Source organism: Echeneis naucrates, chromosome 16 (genome assembly GCF_900963305.1).
Source record: "Echeneis naucrates chromosome 16, fEcheNa1.1, whole genome shotgun sequence".
In the NCBI taxonomy this organism is placed as follows: domain Eukaryota; kingdom Metazoa; phylum Chordata; class Actinopteri; order Carangiformes; family Echeneidae; genus Echeneis; species Echeneis naucrates.
Window position 1 is genome coordinate 4,866,299 of NC_042526.1, and position 16,202 is coordinate 4,882,500.

At 41.0% G+C, this 16,202-nt stretch overlaps 1 protein-coding gene across 1 annotated transcript in view; it reads right to left on the reverse strand.

Annotated features, from left to right (window-relative positions):
* znf423 (zinc finger protein 423) overlaps positions 1 to 15,492 on the reverse strand; it is a 135,735-nt gene extending 120,243 nt beyond the window's left edge. Inside the window, exon 1 of the mRNA XM_029523169.1 lies at positions 14,023 to 15,492. Coding sequence (XP_029379029.1) covers positions 14,023 to 14,062 — 40 coding nt within the window. The 5' untranslated portion in view covers positions 14,063 to 15,492. The remainder of the gene's footprint in view (positions 1 to 14,022) is intronic.
* Between the last annotated feature and the right edge of the window lie 710 nt (positions 15,493 to 16,202).

Sequence of the window (16,202 nt, forward strand, 5' to 3'; positions counted from 1 at the left end):
TAGCCATATCTGTTTGTTTCACTCCTAAATATTCATCACAGAAACAGTATTTTAATACAGCTGTAGTCCAAATAAAGCTGCTCTTTTTGTTGCAGCTGACCAAGTATGAAATAGTGACTAAACATGTCCCATTAGGACTACATGTTGACGAGTACCAACCCACTCCCGATTAGATACTAACTCAACGGAGAATAGCTAATGTTTATTCTAAAAACGTTTGGGGGGAAAAGTTGTTAACAGACTCTGAATAGTCAAAGCACTGCTGGCTTGGAACACTTCCTGCAAACAGCCCGTGACAATGTAATGTTCACACCAACCACTTTGGACTGTCTGACTAATGGTGCTCCTTCATCACTCAGTCTAAGCAAGTCATTCACATTAATGAGACCAGTCCAACTGTTGAGGTCCAGCCAAAAACAGGAAACATAACTACTTCTTTAGACTAAGAGATGTTTAATAACTAGAAGCAATCTCACCTCTCTCATCACCTAGAGAGCATAACACTTATTCTCACACGTAGACAAGCACAGAGATGATGTTCAGGGCCAAACAACACAGCTTGAGATTAAAGAGCCTCTCTGATCTAACATTTGTTTTTCTGTCTGTCAGAGAGAGTGCAGCAGGAAGAGGAATCAATAGCAAGAGAGACACGCAAAAAAAAAAAGATGTGTAAAGAAAGCAAGCTGAGGAGTAAAGGGAAACCATGAGGAAAAAGAAAGAAAGAGAGAAAGGAGACATTTAAATTAGAAATCAGTGAAGGAGCGTATAGGTGAGAAAGAGTTGAGGATGAAAGCACCAGTGAGGAAGGACGAGAGGTGAAAGAGGGCAGTGAGAAGAAAGATAAGGAGTAGGACAGAGAGAGAAAGAGAGGGCAAGAGGAGGAGAGGGAAAACATTCCTCTGGAGTACCTCGACTCTGGGGAAGGTGCCAGAAATAACTGAACTAGAAGTTCCCCCAGCAGCCTCCAATCACCATTACAGACAGGGACAGACACAGACACACACACACACACACCCTCTCGTCAAATACAGGCACCGAGTTCACCATTAGAAGTCAGAGCTCCAATATGAGGACATAGTCAAGAACAGATGAGGCAGATTATGAAATATAGGAGTTACAGTGCAAACACACACACACACACACACACACACACACACACACACACCAAGAGCAGTGATGGCTAGAGGGTGCAGAGGTGGGGAGGGGTGCATAATTGCCTTCTCTTGTAGTACAGGCTCAGGAGTGCTTTTTGACTGAAGACACCAATTTCACGCTAAGGCATTATTTAGCTTGATACAAACTTGATTAGACTTTACAGAAGGAGAGAGGGGGAGTAGGGAGAGGGAGAGAGAGAGCGAGAGCGAGAGGAAAAAGGAAATAAACAGCTTTGTGTCATGCCGCATCGCTGGCGGACAGATTAACTCACTCGTCACTCTCCTTCTGGGAGTAACAAGAAAAATATACACAGCGCGTGTGCGCTTGGAGCGTGGCTGGTTGTTTGTTTGCTTGTGTAGACTTATAATCAGGCATCTTATCCTACATATAAACTGTACTTTCCACTTTTTTAATCCTAATAAGACAAAACACCAAATGTTTTTCGTTTGTTTTATCTTGCAGTCTAACCTACATTAAAACTGTGGTCGAAGGTTTTCAGTGTATGTTGTTTTTTTTTTCTTTACAATTCTTTACAAACTAACTACCCTGATAGTCCTCCATCACTTCCTGATAAAAATGTTAATGTTGCCTAGCAACAAATACCATCCTAGCCTGTAAGGAGAGTTTTTGCTAATATTGCTCAGCAACAGATTTGAGTCCCAAAGATGAAAAGAAATCAATCAGATGTTGGAAGCATAGAAGTGCTTCAGTAATATATATAATATGAATGAAGAACAAAATATGTATTTTATGTATTATCAATATAACTAAATAAAACACGGTTAATTAAATTCTCAGGTCATCTGCACAATTTTTTTCCAATATGCACCATGAATTAATATGAAACGTTATATTTTCTAGCTATAGTATATACTTTATTCTTTTCCCTCTCTTTGTCCATTTGAGTGCACAAACTTGGCCATTAAAGACGATTCTGACTCTCTGATTCCGATTCTAATAAAACATCTCTATTGACACAAAGTTAACTATACTAACTCCACTCTCTCAGTATATTGTCAATAAACAAGAAACATATTTACAGATATTCTCCTCCAGAGAGCTATTATCTCAGCTAGTTAGTTATTTAACTAATTTTGGAAAGGTAGTAATTTACTTTGTTGGGTCAAAAGAAAAAAAAAAGCCTAGAGAAGAGGAGAGGAGATGAAACTTTGTGTGCGAGTCCCCAGACTGCTTATCAACTCTGAATCTAAGACAGACAGTTCTACTGCATTTTTAAAATGGGCCAGCCCTGACCAACACACACACACACACACACACACACACACACACACACACACACACACACACCTTCACACTGTTCTCACCATGCAATCTCTCATTCTCTTTCTGCTCATCTCCTCCTCGACCATTGTCTTCTTATTTCATTCTGTCTTGATACAGGCATAAAGCTTTTATTAGAAACCAGATATACAAGAGGAGATAGAGCCTCATTTTCCTCTGCTGTTGTTTTCAACACAGTACAATTAAAGTCACTCTGACTTTCCTGAACCTACATGTGCAGTCATAAAAGTGCACATTTGCTCCCCAAACCTCAGCCAGGCTGTCCTAAAACTATCTAGAGAAAAATGGAGAGTAAAGACAACATGACATCGGGAGAGATTTTTTTAAATAAAAAAGGACTTCACAAAAAGTGAACGTGATTTGGAGCACAGTACTATTCTGCCTAGCATACTCATTAGTTTGCAGCCGGATGCTTATTGTACTGCTGTGAAATGATTCATTAGTTTAATCTTACTGAAACTGTGTGGATATGGACATTTACATCAGCAGTTTGTTCCACTATTGCTCTGTCAAATGTGAGAAGAATATCAATATTGTTCTAAATTTACAAATGTACTTCATTATACTGAATTAGTAGATTTAGTAGTGAGATAAACAACGTGGTCAAGTGTAGCTGAATATAGTCTAAAGAAGTGTGTATATATATATATATATATATATATATATATATATATATATATATATATATATATATATGTATATGATGTGATACCTATTTCTACCAATGATATGCTCATGACAGCATTGTGAAATATTTGCTTCATGCTACATGACTGTGTTCAAATATTGCTGACAATATTTTATTATTTAAAAACAAAATAAAGCTGCTTTCATTTAAAGCACAATCCAACAAAACTACATGTTAGCAAGCAGTCTGCAGATGGACAATACTCATGACCTCTTCTTCAGATAGTAGCTACAATTTTTCTAAAAAGTCACTATACTGTATCTGCTGCTCGATGCCCATTAGAATTAAAAAAAAAAAAAAAATGCTCTTTAAGGTGTCTGAATATGCAGTAAATCTACCAACAAAGGCACTAGATGGCAACAAAGCAAAACCTCTTAAAATTCCTTAAACGTGATCTGATAATTGAATTGGTGGGTGCCCTCCATGACATAACAAAATGTTAAGACTGAACCTTTTAAAAAGACCAACAGTCAATACTTGGCTGACCAAAGTGGTATAACGTCTAGTCTATTATTCGCTCAATTGTACACAGACGTTAAGGAAAGTCGTGCAAATTAGACTGAATCTGCTGTACAATGTCTTGAAAAGGGAAAAGTTGTAAAAACAGGTCAAAATTTACTGTTCTTTCACATTTCTATTCTCTCTTATTCAGTATGGAGTCTCTCCTGCTCCCTTGCTCTCTCCTACTCCATTGTAATTGTCTCAGCAGGACACCGTCGCCTTTTGACTGGGAGGTGAATGGAAAAGAGCTGGAAAAACCAACTGAAGGCTGAAGCACTAAATGGAACCATTGCTAAGTCTATAGTAGGGTGCACTACAAAGACCCGGCAGAGTGTCCAAAAAAAAAAAAAAAAAGGAACACAACACAAGCAGCTTGTTATGCTGAAGACTCCACACTTTGAGGACAATGAACATAAGTCTGGGTCCATTGTGTGTGCGCGTGTGTGCAAGCGCAAAAGGCAAAAGGTAAAAAAAGGGAAGCACAAAAAAAAAAAAAAAAACGAAAGAATGAATCAGCCGACATAACCTGATCAGAACATATAACCTCCTTTTACACTGCCTTTTCAAGACAAGGATTTTTACTCTGCCGTAATAATGGCTTTGATAGGACTCAGGGAGCCGGGTCAACATCTGTGTAAAGGGGAAATCTGGCACACTGGGACAGATACCACTGCTGTTTTGCTGCATGTCACACTGCTGACTCCATAACATGCTAACTATAATCATACAACATTATGCCAGCTTTGTTTGGTTCAGTTTGAATAAGCAAAGGCGGCATAATAAAGCTGCTTTTTTGACAGCAATATAGAGAGATCTCGAGGCAGCATGTACTATACATATTAAAATTGGTAGACATGCAACCATAGTGTTAGAGATAAAAAATTTCCCTAATCTACTCCTGAAAATATTCATGAAGCTCTCTGAAAAAGGAGGACTCAGAAAAGGATAAATGGGATATGCTCAGTGTTTACATAACCTAATTAAAACAGACAAAACACAGCAACCGTCTGGCCAAGGGAAAATACACATTTTAAGAAGTTGTACCAATAATGGAATGAAATCTGAGAAAGACCGAGTCATTTGTTTGAAAATTTGAGTAGACCTGTGAGTTTTGGTGGAGTTGTACTTGGGAGGTTATGCAGGGTCAGACCAGGAGGCATTAAGTTTGATCATTTCTCTCTGTCTGACACACACACAGGTTTGCCATTTCCCAAAAGTCACCCCTTCATCAACAGCAGTGTGTGCATGTGTGGCAAAGAGAGAAGGGAGGGAGGGTGGCCCAATAAATATATTATGCACCAGCCAGGTGTGCAGTGGGGCACTGCTAATTGCCCCCACCACTAATGTTTAATGTACAGAATAGGAAGGAGGAGGGAGGGGGAGACATTATGAGACGAAGGGGGTAGAAGCCTGAGTAGAAGAGATGAAGGTGTGAAGGGGAGAAAACACAGGATGCTGGAGGAGAGGAAAGGAGGAGGGATGGATGGGGGCAAGGGGGGTGTATGAGAAAGAAATTGTTGCAATTAGGTCCAAAAATTAATAAGCTTGTATTTCTGTTCCCATACCAATTCTACATAATTTATCATAAATATGAACGCCTGCTGGCTATATCCATTTGTCGGCGAAATCCTTGGATCCGCTAAGATTCAACAACAACCAGAAGTGATATCAAGTTCACTTTTAAAGCAAACATGGATTTTTAATGTTTAAATATCAGAAAATAATAACAAACAAGAGCAAGTGACTGTTTAATTTAGGCTGTTGTTACCCAATATTAATGATTATAGAAAAAAGAATTCTGGAATTCATTTATTGTGATGTAAAATTTGTACTTACACATTTCTACTTGTTTTTCTTATCACTGTAAATGCAATCTCTTCAGCATTCTGCAGTATATAATATAATATTTAACAATGACATTAAAGATAAAGAAAATGGTTCACAATAAAATTAATCTTCGGTTGCTTTATGAGTGTTCGAGTTCATGAGTATAGCACATAAAACTAAATTAAACAGCCCAATCTAGACTGACAAATACACTGCAGGGAAATAGTGTTCAATGAAGAAAGAGGCATAAACTAAGTGAGACACTGTAAATGATTGCATATATGAATGCAAGCACACAGACTTCTAGGAAACTTAGAGGCCCGTGTCCTCTGAGAGTATCTCATGATGGGGATACAGGTTTGGTAAGTTAGGTCTGGATTGACTGTGTGTTTGTGTGCGTGCTTGGATGTGTATAATCACACCCGCATCATCGTTCTCGTCTAAAAAGATGAGGTTATGGGCGCACACACAGCTCAGCTACACTGTGCTTGGGTTTGTGTGTGTCCAAGTGTCTCCAGAGGGGTGGGTGGGTGTTAAGGTCCACTGAGTTTGCAGCCGATAAACGAGGCTAGCTAAGCCGCTACAATGGCACAGTCCTGGCCCATGATGCCTTGTTCTCACACACGAGTACATGCACAACCACACCAGGCTGGCCGCTGATAAGGAGTTGTCGCTGGCATACACACACCTCACTGAGGGACCCCTTCACCCTTTCTGGACACACAGATGAATACATTGACTCACACACACACACATTTCTGTAGCTATCCTTGTTGAGGCATTGCATTGACATCCATTCATTGCGGACGGCCTGAACTTAAACATAAACTGAACATCAGAACTGATGTGTTGCCTGATGCCAACATCAAAGGTGTTTGTACCAGAAAAGGTCAAAGAGCCTCCAAAGAAGTTAGAAAAATGGTAACACATGTGGGCAGGCACACGTATCAATATATGATCAATATATATATATATATATATTGATCATATATTGATACGTGTGCCTCTATATATATATATATATATATATATATATATATATATATATATATATAAACACACACACACACACACACACACACACACACACACACATATACATACAGTACATACACCATAGAACACAAATCCAACAATGTGTACTAGATGATGTCTTTGTTTTTGATAGAAACCTCCATTTTTTGATCTTCACACAGTGTCTTTGTGATATCACTTGACTCCAAGATGCTCAAATGAGATGCAGGTCACTCATGAACCAAAAGAATGTATTTTAGCCTTTCTGGTACCTTGGCAAATATCTGAAAGTTTCCTTAAGGCCATCTGGGAAAAAAATTGACTAAAGCTCTTGTATATGAATTCCAGTCAAATACAAGGTGTTACATTTGACAGTGCTCTTTTTTCAGTGGGGCCTTATCACAGGAAAAGTGTGATTCATCTGAGAGAAAAGAACAGGTATTCACACCGTCCCGGCTCCACTGTAAGTGTTCCAGTTAGTAATGATGGTGTGAGAAAACCTGGACAACACAAGATCTTGCAACTAAGAGAGTTGAATGGAATTCAGCTATCGTTCATGCTTTTCTTCTGTCGTCAGTAAAAAAAAAAGAAATGGGCGTTTTCTACTCAGTTATATTCTGCTCTATGAGCCTTCAGTTGTGCTGTAATTTGGTTTTAATTGGGGGCAAATCAACATGACTCCTGTTACATTTGATGCACGGTGCTGCTGGGCTCTACCAATCAACAATGACATTATCTTGTTTTGTCCTATTTAAAAAAAAAAAAAAAAACTAAACTAAAATCCACCTCCTGCTGAGGAGTCAATGGAATTTCTAACAAAGCTTTCAGAAAGCCATTTAATGGTTCAGCAAGCCTTAATGTAAAGCCAATACAGCTTTTATAAATGAGTTGCTCAAAATGTCTGTGTACACACAGTGATTGAACAATAGCTAACACTATTTATAGCTGCAACAACAAAGGTAAGCTGTCAATTTTAATATTAAAAGCAATTGCAAAGCATTTACGGTGCCCTTGTCTTCATCCACTCAGATATACCTGCAAAAAACATATTGTCGTCTTAATCCAAGCCACATGTGTTTCTGCCTTTTATAAGAGCCAGTCGCCCTATGAAAGTCTCTTTGCTCTGCCAAAGTGCGACATTAAAACAAATCTAATGGTAAAGCCAGATGGGGAGAGAGAGAAAAAAAATGGAGAATGAGAAAGGGGAAGAGAAATGAAAGATTAACTGTACAGTGCATTCCAAAAAGATTCAGAGTTTCCATTTTTATACATGAGCAAAAATAATTCTCAAATCATGCATTTGCTTTGATATTTTGGGCTATTGAGGGTATATTAATTAGGTTTACAGATATTAATTTTAGCATAAAACAGCAATATAACAAAACGTAAAAAACATTGATGGGGTCTGAATACTTTCCAAATGCACTCTATTATGCACACCACACAATCCCTCACAGTGCTGCCCCCAGATATTGGGATATATGAGGCACAGCACTTCCATGAACCAACCTGCTGCCACTGTGCTGCACACGTGTTCAGTTTGTTTTATTTTTCCCTTTGTAGGAGAATCCTGAGTAGATTGAGCAACCATCAAGCTGGTGTTTAACTTGCTGACATTTCACAGCAATTAATTTTTACCCACATTTGGTTGGAGATTGTTAATTTCAAGTATGAATAGTTAATTGACAAAAACTTTAACTCCGGGCAATGAATAATTACTATCTCAGAGTCTTTTATTAGATTTAAAATCACATACTTACATGAAACGTCATGCAGGCTCTGCCAGTGTAAAAAAGTACGACCGTTTAAATTATCAGGCCATTACTTGATTAGTCAATCAAGAGAACCTGCAGTTGTTTTAAATCATTAAATTTATTTTAATTTCTCACACAATGGAAAACTGTGATTCATATTTTTCACTGTGATGAATCAATAAGCAGACAGAGATCAGTAGATTAACTGATAAAGAAAATAATCTTGTCAGTTGGCACAGCATGTGTAAAGTCCACTACTTTCTCAGAAGCTGCGCCAAGAACTAGTAGAACAAGCAACAACAAAAATGCAAACAAGTAAACCAGGGTTCTTTTTAATTTATAATGTAGGTCTTTGAAAAGAGGTAAGTCTAACTTCCCAAAGGGCTAAGTGTTTAATCATGTGCTAGCACAAAAAGTTGTCTGGTTTTCAGTGATCAATGCCCAGGGAACAATTTGGTCAATCATCAAGCAGTTTAAAGGGGAATACTGCACACCATGAGCATGGTACTGCACCTGTGAATACTGCTCGTCTCTGACAGCAAGAAACAGAGCAGGCAGCAGCTATCTATATCTACATCATCTCAGTCAGCTGAATACAGACAAACAGCCCTGACTGAAAATTTGTTTACATAAGAAAAATTTAATTAAACCTGTAAAGGTGTTGGAACAAAAGTCTAATGTGAAGAGATATAAAGGCGAGATTTAAACAGAGACAGAGAGATACAAGCAGAGAGCGAGAGTTGTAGAAAGGGGGAGATCAAGTGGAAGTGATGCCATTAGCCCAGAAGAACTCGCCTCAACACACGTCGACAGTAAACTCAACACCCCTTTCTTTCTCCCTCTTGGTCAAAGAACTCACTTGGCTCCACTAACCATAAACACTCTAAACAAACCAAGGAAATGCTAAAAAGTAAGTGCTCCCTCTTTTCTCCCATCTCCAGCCTTCCCTCCCTTTCCCTCCCCTCCATCTCTTTGTCATATGCGCTCAACTCCCGTTTAATGTCCTGCAAATGAAGCGGATTTTTTAATGTGTAATTAAGTAATAATCATCACTACATAATGCATGAGAGACTCAAGGGGCTAAGAGCTGAGAGAGAGAGGGAGGGAGAAAGATAGAGAGAGAGAGAGAGAGAGAAGAGAGAGAGAGAGAGAGAGAGAGGGAGGGAGAGAGAGAGAGAGAGAGAGAGAGAGAGAGAGAGAGAGAGAGAGAGAGAGCGAGAGAGAGAGAGAGAGAGAGAGATAGAGAGAGAGAGAGAAATAGGAGGCAGCAAGGCTGCCAGGGCAGACAGAGAAGGAGATTTTTGCTGCCTCGCCTCACTAAAGGCACACATTAAAAACGGATTAATCCACTGAAATAATAGTTTGATAAGAGAGAAGCCGTGCTCTCTCATTTCTTCCTCCTGCACACCCCTCCTTTTCTCTCACCCCATCACATAGTCTCATGGCCCATCACTCTGACATTAGTCCATGTTAAATTAACCAACCACAATTAGTAAAGTGCCCTCTACTGTAGACAAGTCCTCATCACTGTAAAGGCAGGACTGGTCAAGTAAATCCACCAGAGGAACTGGAAACAATATGAAGACGTTCTGATCAGACTTTTCTGAAGCTTTACTGTTTCATTAAGTGACATCCACCATAAGAAATTGAAAATGTCAACTGACTGCCTCACTTTTCAGTTATTATTTGTTCTATGTGGTACTATTTTAAATGCTGATAAAGCTGCAGTCAAAGTTCAGAGATTCATTTGCACCCTTAGTTACTAAATGTGACGTCTTTCACATTTCATACCCTTAAAAAGGAATTGTCTGTTTTCCACCACATTTTAAAGGAACCCAAAATAAAACTACACAACAATGACAAGAAGAGAAAAACAAACCTGCAATAACTGCATCCCTGCTTGGATATTACTCAAGCATTTACATAAAGCATCAGCCCTGTGTACATTATGTCAGCACTCTCTATCCACTAATCACATGCTTAGCAAGGTTTTCCACTTACATTCACAAGATTTTTTATTATATATTTTATTGGTCATGTCCCTGAGTAGTACAAAATTAGATTACTGTGTTCTATATTTAAGCTATGAGCAATGTTGCACCATGCCAAGGTACAATGTGCATTACATAAAGCAGAGAAAAAGAGTTTCACTCCGTAGAGGGGGCAGAATTTTTGATATATTTTTTTTTTTAAGATTGCAATATTTCATATTACTTAGTATTACTAGTATTGCTGAATATGGGCCCAGGCTCAATCAGTGAAATGTAACTAATTCAAGTAGTTGTTCTACACATAACCAGCCATAAACAACCATGACTTTGATTCCCAGGAAAAACATTTTTTTTCATTTTGTGTTGGTGAAAATCTATAGCAGGAGATTGACTTTGTGCTTTGTTTGTGTTGTGCTTGTTATTGTTTTAGTATGCCTGGCCGGCCAGTAAGTCTGTGCAGAAGCCAGCCAGTCAGAGTTGGGTGAGCAGGTGAAAGACATAAGAACATGAAAACACAGATAATCCCCCGACGATGCTCACCTCATCCTGGCCTCCACCACTCCCTCCCCTCTGCCCATTCACCTGCCACTGCAGCCCCCTCCCCCCTCCAACACCTCTCCACTCTCTTGCCGTTACCCTTCACTCGCTCTTTCTCCTCCATCTCTATCTATCTTTTCTACAACCCACTCATCTTCCCCCAACGCCAAGTCTTGCCAAGCTTTCAAAGGGGCAAGGTGTGTAGGGCAGATAGCAACACGCATGTACACACACAGATGCATGAGCACACGTACACAAAAAAATAAATAAATAAATAAATCACACTGCTTATGCAAGCTAGACCACAAGGGCTATGTTACCTTTGCTGCACACACACAGTGGTGGTCGTCTGCCTCAGCTTTGCTTCGCTCTGCTTCGCTTGGCTGCCTGACTAAAGCTAAGCCCTGGTTATCCAGGGTGCTGAGGTCTCTCACACACACAAAGACACACAAGGCATGCATGTCCATGATGCATGCAAACACAAATATAAGAATGTACATCTTGCAAGCATAATAATGCATGCGTGCGCGCACACACACACACACACACACACACAGAGCCATGACAGAGCAGCAGTGGACAGATTCACTGGTCCACAGCAGCTGATTTGTTCACTGACAAAGTGCAGTGAGCATCAACAACACTACAGCAGGAAGCAAGAACCACATTGAACCATATCATTCAAATGAAATCCATGATTCACACAACACTGCTCCCATCCCAATCCCAAAACAGTAAGTTGACTGATTTTAACAACTTAAACTTATCAAGGTCTGTAAGCTTCAGTCATTTCTCAAACGTTTCCTGGTATAGATCATAATATCTTCTGATTACCATTTATTATTAGTACTTCAAAGTGTCAACTTTTTATTTACATTTTTTATTTATTTATTTTTTAAATCACAGCTAGTTCTATGAAAAATAGATTCCCATTTGCTACTCTTTAGGGTCAACCAGCATGGCTTCCAAGAATCGCAGCCTTGGGTGGATAACGCATTGAAATTGTCTTCATATAGAAAAACAGAAAGCAGAAGTAGAGCATCAATATAGTCGTAACACAACAAGAGAAAATTATGACGATTTATTGACCATTTAATGATCCTGTTATTTGAGCCCAAGCTTAACAAATATTGGCAGAGCTTGGGTTAATCTACTGTATCTACAATGACACAGGTATGTTGCTATTTGTGCATGTGTATATCCATCAAAATATTAAAAAAGCTATTATATCTATTTCTGGATATTTTAAAGGTAACGCGTAGGAATGTATCAGAGAAGGGAAACTGTGGTGGTTACAGATCGTGCTGCAAAAATCCTGGGTCAACCCAAGACCTCAAGTAAGACACTGTGTCGACAAAATAGTTCCACATCAAGGTGCATACCAAAACTTGTTTCAATTTTGGCTGCTCTCTCAGTTCCCTTAAAATTTAAAGCTTACAAGATGCGCTATCCACTTAATGCAATAAGTGCTGTTACTGGTTATAATTAGTTATTATTTTAATTCAAATTTTCTTTAGATATGAAGATGAACTGTAGCAAATAAAAACTGAAACCAGTTTTTCAGTAGATTCCTGCAGAGGCTGGTGAGTCTGTAGGCTACAGATTCTCTGAATCACATCCTGTTCCCTGTAAGCCTGTGCTGCGGACTGAACTAAACGCAAGTGCCCCTCCAACAACTTGTCAAGTGTCCTGCACACAAACCATGACCCACAGGAATAGATGTTACAGTCGCAAACCCATCCCCTGCTGAAAACAATGACACAAACTACTGCCATGTGTGACATGTGTGTAGCCACCTACTATTGATAAAAATCAATCCCACCCCACCTCAAATGAAACAGGCTTAACTTCGTACCCTGTAGGAGAGGCTGAAATCCTGCAGCGAGGCTCACGCTGTTAATCAAACTAACCACCCAGTTTGAATCATTGTCAGAAATCTGCTTCGATTCCCAGATAGACACTGAAAGGGAAAGTCTATACGGTGGGGGGGGTTGGGGGTTGGAGGGGGTGGCAACCACATGGTCAGCTCGTCCCGTTGCCCATCTGGGTCCCATAAAGGAAACATGGAGGCCAAGGCCACCACATGCCCTCATGCATGATGCCCACTCACCCATGCAAAGCAATGAATACTATTTCATGAGAATGGAAACTGAGGCTTCATTTTGGAGGCAGAGCAAGATACTTTTTGTTATAAGGCTTTTCAGAAACCCGATAAAAAAAAAAATTTGGAACAATATCTTTGAATTTGAATTGAAGTATATGGATCTGTGTCTGAGGATTGGTGGTGCATCTGTGCACCAATCTTTCAGGACATGGTTTTAAAGTAGGAAGGTAAATCTTCTACCTGTTTTGTGTTTTCGTTTTTATTGTTTGTTTTTTTTTTTTTGTTTTGTTTGTTTGAGGAAAAAGAGAAAGTGTTTTAAATATCAAACCAAATGCTTAAATGACTCTTTAGCCAAAAGCCATGCAGTGTGCCTTTCCTAAAATTGTCTGGGCTTTTGAACCCTCTTGGAAAATTATCTGTGCTTCAAGTCAAACTGTGATCAGTGCTTTGGTGTGAAAATATAAATGAGGAACTCCACAGTCATATAAAGTGAGATCTTGGTGACTTGGTGAAGTCAAAGAGTCACATTTAGGCTGCTGCTACTACTACTACAAGGCAGAAGGGTGCAGTTTAGAACAAGTGCAATAAATCACAGCATGTGAATAATCCAGACTGTTGACCAATTAATCAAGTGAATCACCCAAATCCGCACAATCTGAACAGCCATAAACAAGTCTATCATCCTCCCTGTCCTGACAGGGAGGGAGCTAATTGAAAACAATTAGCCCAGTGGACCATCAGACACAAATAAAACTGCAGCTCTTTGGGCTTATTTCTGACCAAAAAAAAAAATCCCAACATAGGATTCAGTTAGTTGTTAAATTTAAACTACAGCGTTTGTTTTCCGTTTTAATGACTTTAAGAGTCTTCAGGCGGTTTACAAACAATTAGTGAGCCAACACGTTAAATCCCGACACAAGTGACATTGATTTACCTTCGATGTAGAACTGGCTACTCAGACTGCCCGCAACCCTTCAGGGGAAATGAAATTAAATTAGCTGACACACGGCACCGGAGTTGGGCTGTGAAATCCTGGTCGTGGTTTTGGTCGTTGGCTTCGATTCAACACTCTCTAAAATTAAGTGTTCGTTCACATGAGGCACAAAATAAAATAATATAAAAAAAAAAAACAAACAAATAATTTCTTACCTTTGACGGAGCGCGGCTTGGCCTGCTTTCGTCTAGACATCTCTGGAGCTGTTTTCTTTAAAATATCAATTTTTCTGCTAGTTTTTTGTTCCGTTCCGTGTTTTCAGTGAACCATGCAGGCGGACACACTCTGGCTTTATCTTTCCTCCTCCACTTCGCCGCCGCCGCCGCCGCCGCTTCTCCGCCTGTTGCAATGCGGCAGCTTGAGTCTCTGAGCGGGTATCGGTCGTTAGTCCAACGACAACAAACCAAACACACCGGGAGTGAAACGGCGAGGAGGCGGCACTCGGCTCCGGTGGTGCGTTTTTTTTTTTTTCCTTTTTCTTCTTCTTCTTCAGCGGTCACACAACCTGTAGAATAAAACGAGAACTTCCCGTCGTTCTTCTTCTTCTTCTTCTTCTTCTTCTTCTCCGTCACCGCGTCTGACGCTCCTTTTCCTCTCTTGTTTTGTTTTTTCGTCTCTCTCTCTCTCTCTCTTTTCTTTCCTTTTTTTCCCTCCCTCCTGGCGCGCGCTCCGCCGCTCCGGTGCAGCCCCGGACGCTCGCGCCGCTCCGGTGAGACTTTTTTTTCTTCCAGCACCGGCTGCGGAGCGGGGCGCGAGCCGCCAACCACGCGCGAGCGTCAAACACCTGAGCGAGTCCCGCGCGGTATTAACCAAAAGTGACAGCGGCGGCGGTGCCACGGCGGCGCGTGACGGCTCCAGGTGAGGAGAGAGACGACGGAGTGTTTTTGTTGTTTTTTTTTTTGTTTTTTGTTTTTTGTTTTGTTGTTTTGTTGTTTTTTGTTTTGTTTTGTTTGGATTTGTTTTTTTTTTTAGAGGGACGGGATTTGCTTTCAAAAAATGAAACGTGGCTTCTTCCCTCGCGCTCCCCGGCTTCTTCTTCTGCTGATGTGTTTTGGGTTTTCTCTCTCTCTCTCTCTCCCCCCCTCTCTCTCACCCTCTCCCTCTCTCTCTCTCTCTCTCTCTCTCTCTCTCTCTCTCTTTTTTTTAGTTTATCGGACCTGTCTCAGTCTGTTTTGGGTGTCATGTCCGTCCAGGAGAGCCGCACCGATCCGAACCGAGCAGCCGTCTGTGTCTCGTCCCGCTATACTACACTAGGCAGCGGTGCTGCTGGTCTGGTGGCACGGACATTGCGCTCTTCCCCTGCATCTCCACCCCGAGGGGGGAATACTGCTTTTACTACCCACGCTTTCTTTTTTCTTAATATCCCCCAGTGCACTAACGGCGGTATTAATAGCAGCCTAATATTTCTCGCAGCCTAACCCCTCGCTAGCCTCTGTCTCCCTGCTTTTTCTTTGTCCTGACTCTGGCTACCAGTCTCCCTCCTCCTCTGCCTGCCTCTGCTGGCGGGGCTGCGGCGCAGACACACATAATAAAGCCAAAGCAGGCAGTGCTTGGCTGGAAATGTAGCCGCGTCCCAGCAGGGGGATGTGAGAGAAGGGTCCCGGCGGGGGAGCGCTCTGATCCCGCAGGGAGCAGCTCGGCACAGCCCGGGTTGGCTGAGGCAGAGAGGCAGGAGAGAGGCAGGCAGGGCTGATGGAGAGAGAGAGAGGGAGAGAGAGAGAGAGAGAGAGAGAGAGAGGGGAGGCAGGGGGAGAGTAAGGCAACAGCGCCCAGCTGTGGCCGAGCGGCAACCCTGCATCAGGGATTCAGAGACTTCACTGGGAAGAGTCGGGGAAAATGTGGTTGGGATTCAACCGGGATGCGGAGGAGGTTCCGTATTCAGAAACTTTGAATCATGGCTGAGAGTGGACAAACGCTCAGGTATCAGATTTTTAATACTGATGCTGCTCTGATTTGTGGAGGAAGGTGCAGTCAGTCACTTTTCCAGACACAATAGAAAATGACAACAGTGTATTTGTAGCTCTAGCTGAGACTTAAAGTGAGTTGTTTTTTTTTTTTTTTTGTTTGGGATCAGTTTGTGACTTCAGTATCTGCTCAGAGAAATAATGGAAGGGCTGTGGGCTGACAGAGGAAACCAACTACTGATGGCAAAATGTGGTGATAACCAGTGATGAATGGCCGCAGCAGAGGCCTGCCTGGAGTTGTTGGACTGTTGAAGATCTTTTGACGTCAGCAGCAGGAAATTACAATCCTAAAATGTTCGTGTGCCCGCCTGTTGGAAAGTCATCCAAAATTTCGCTCAGCTGCTCTTCGGTGTTTATTTCCTCTCATGCAT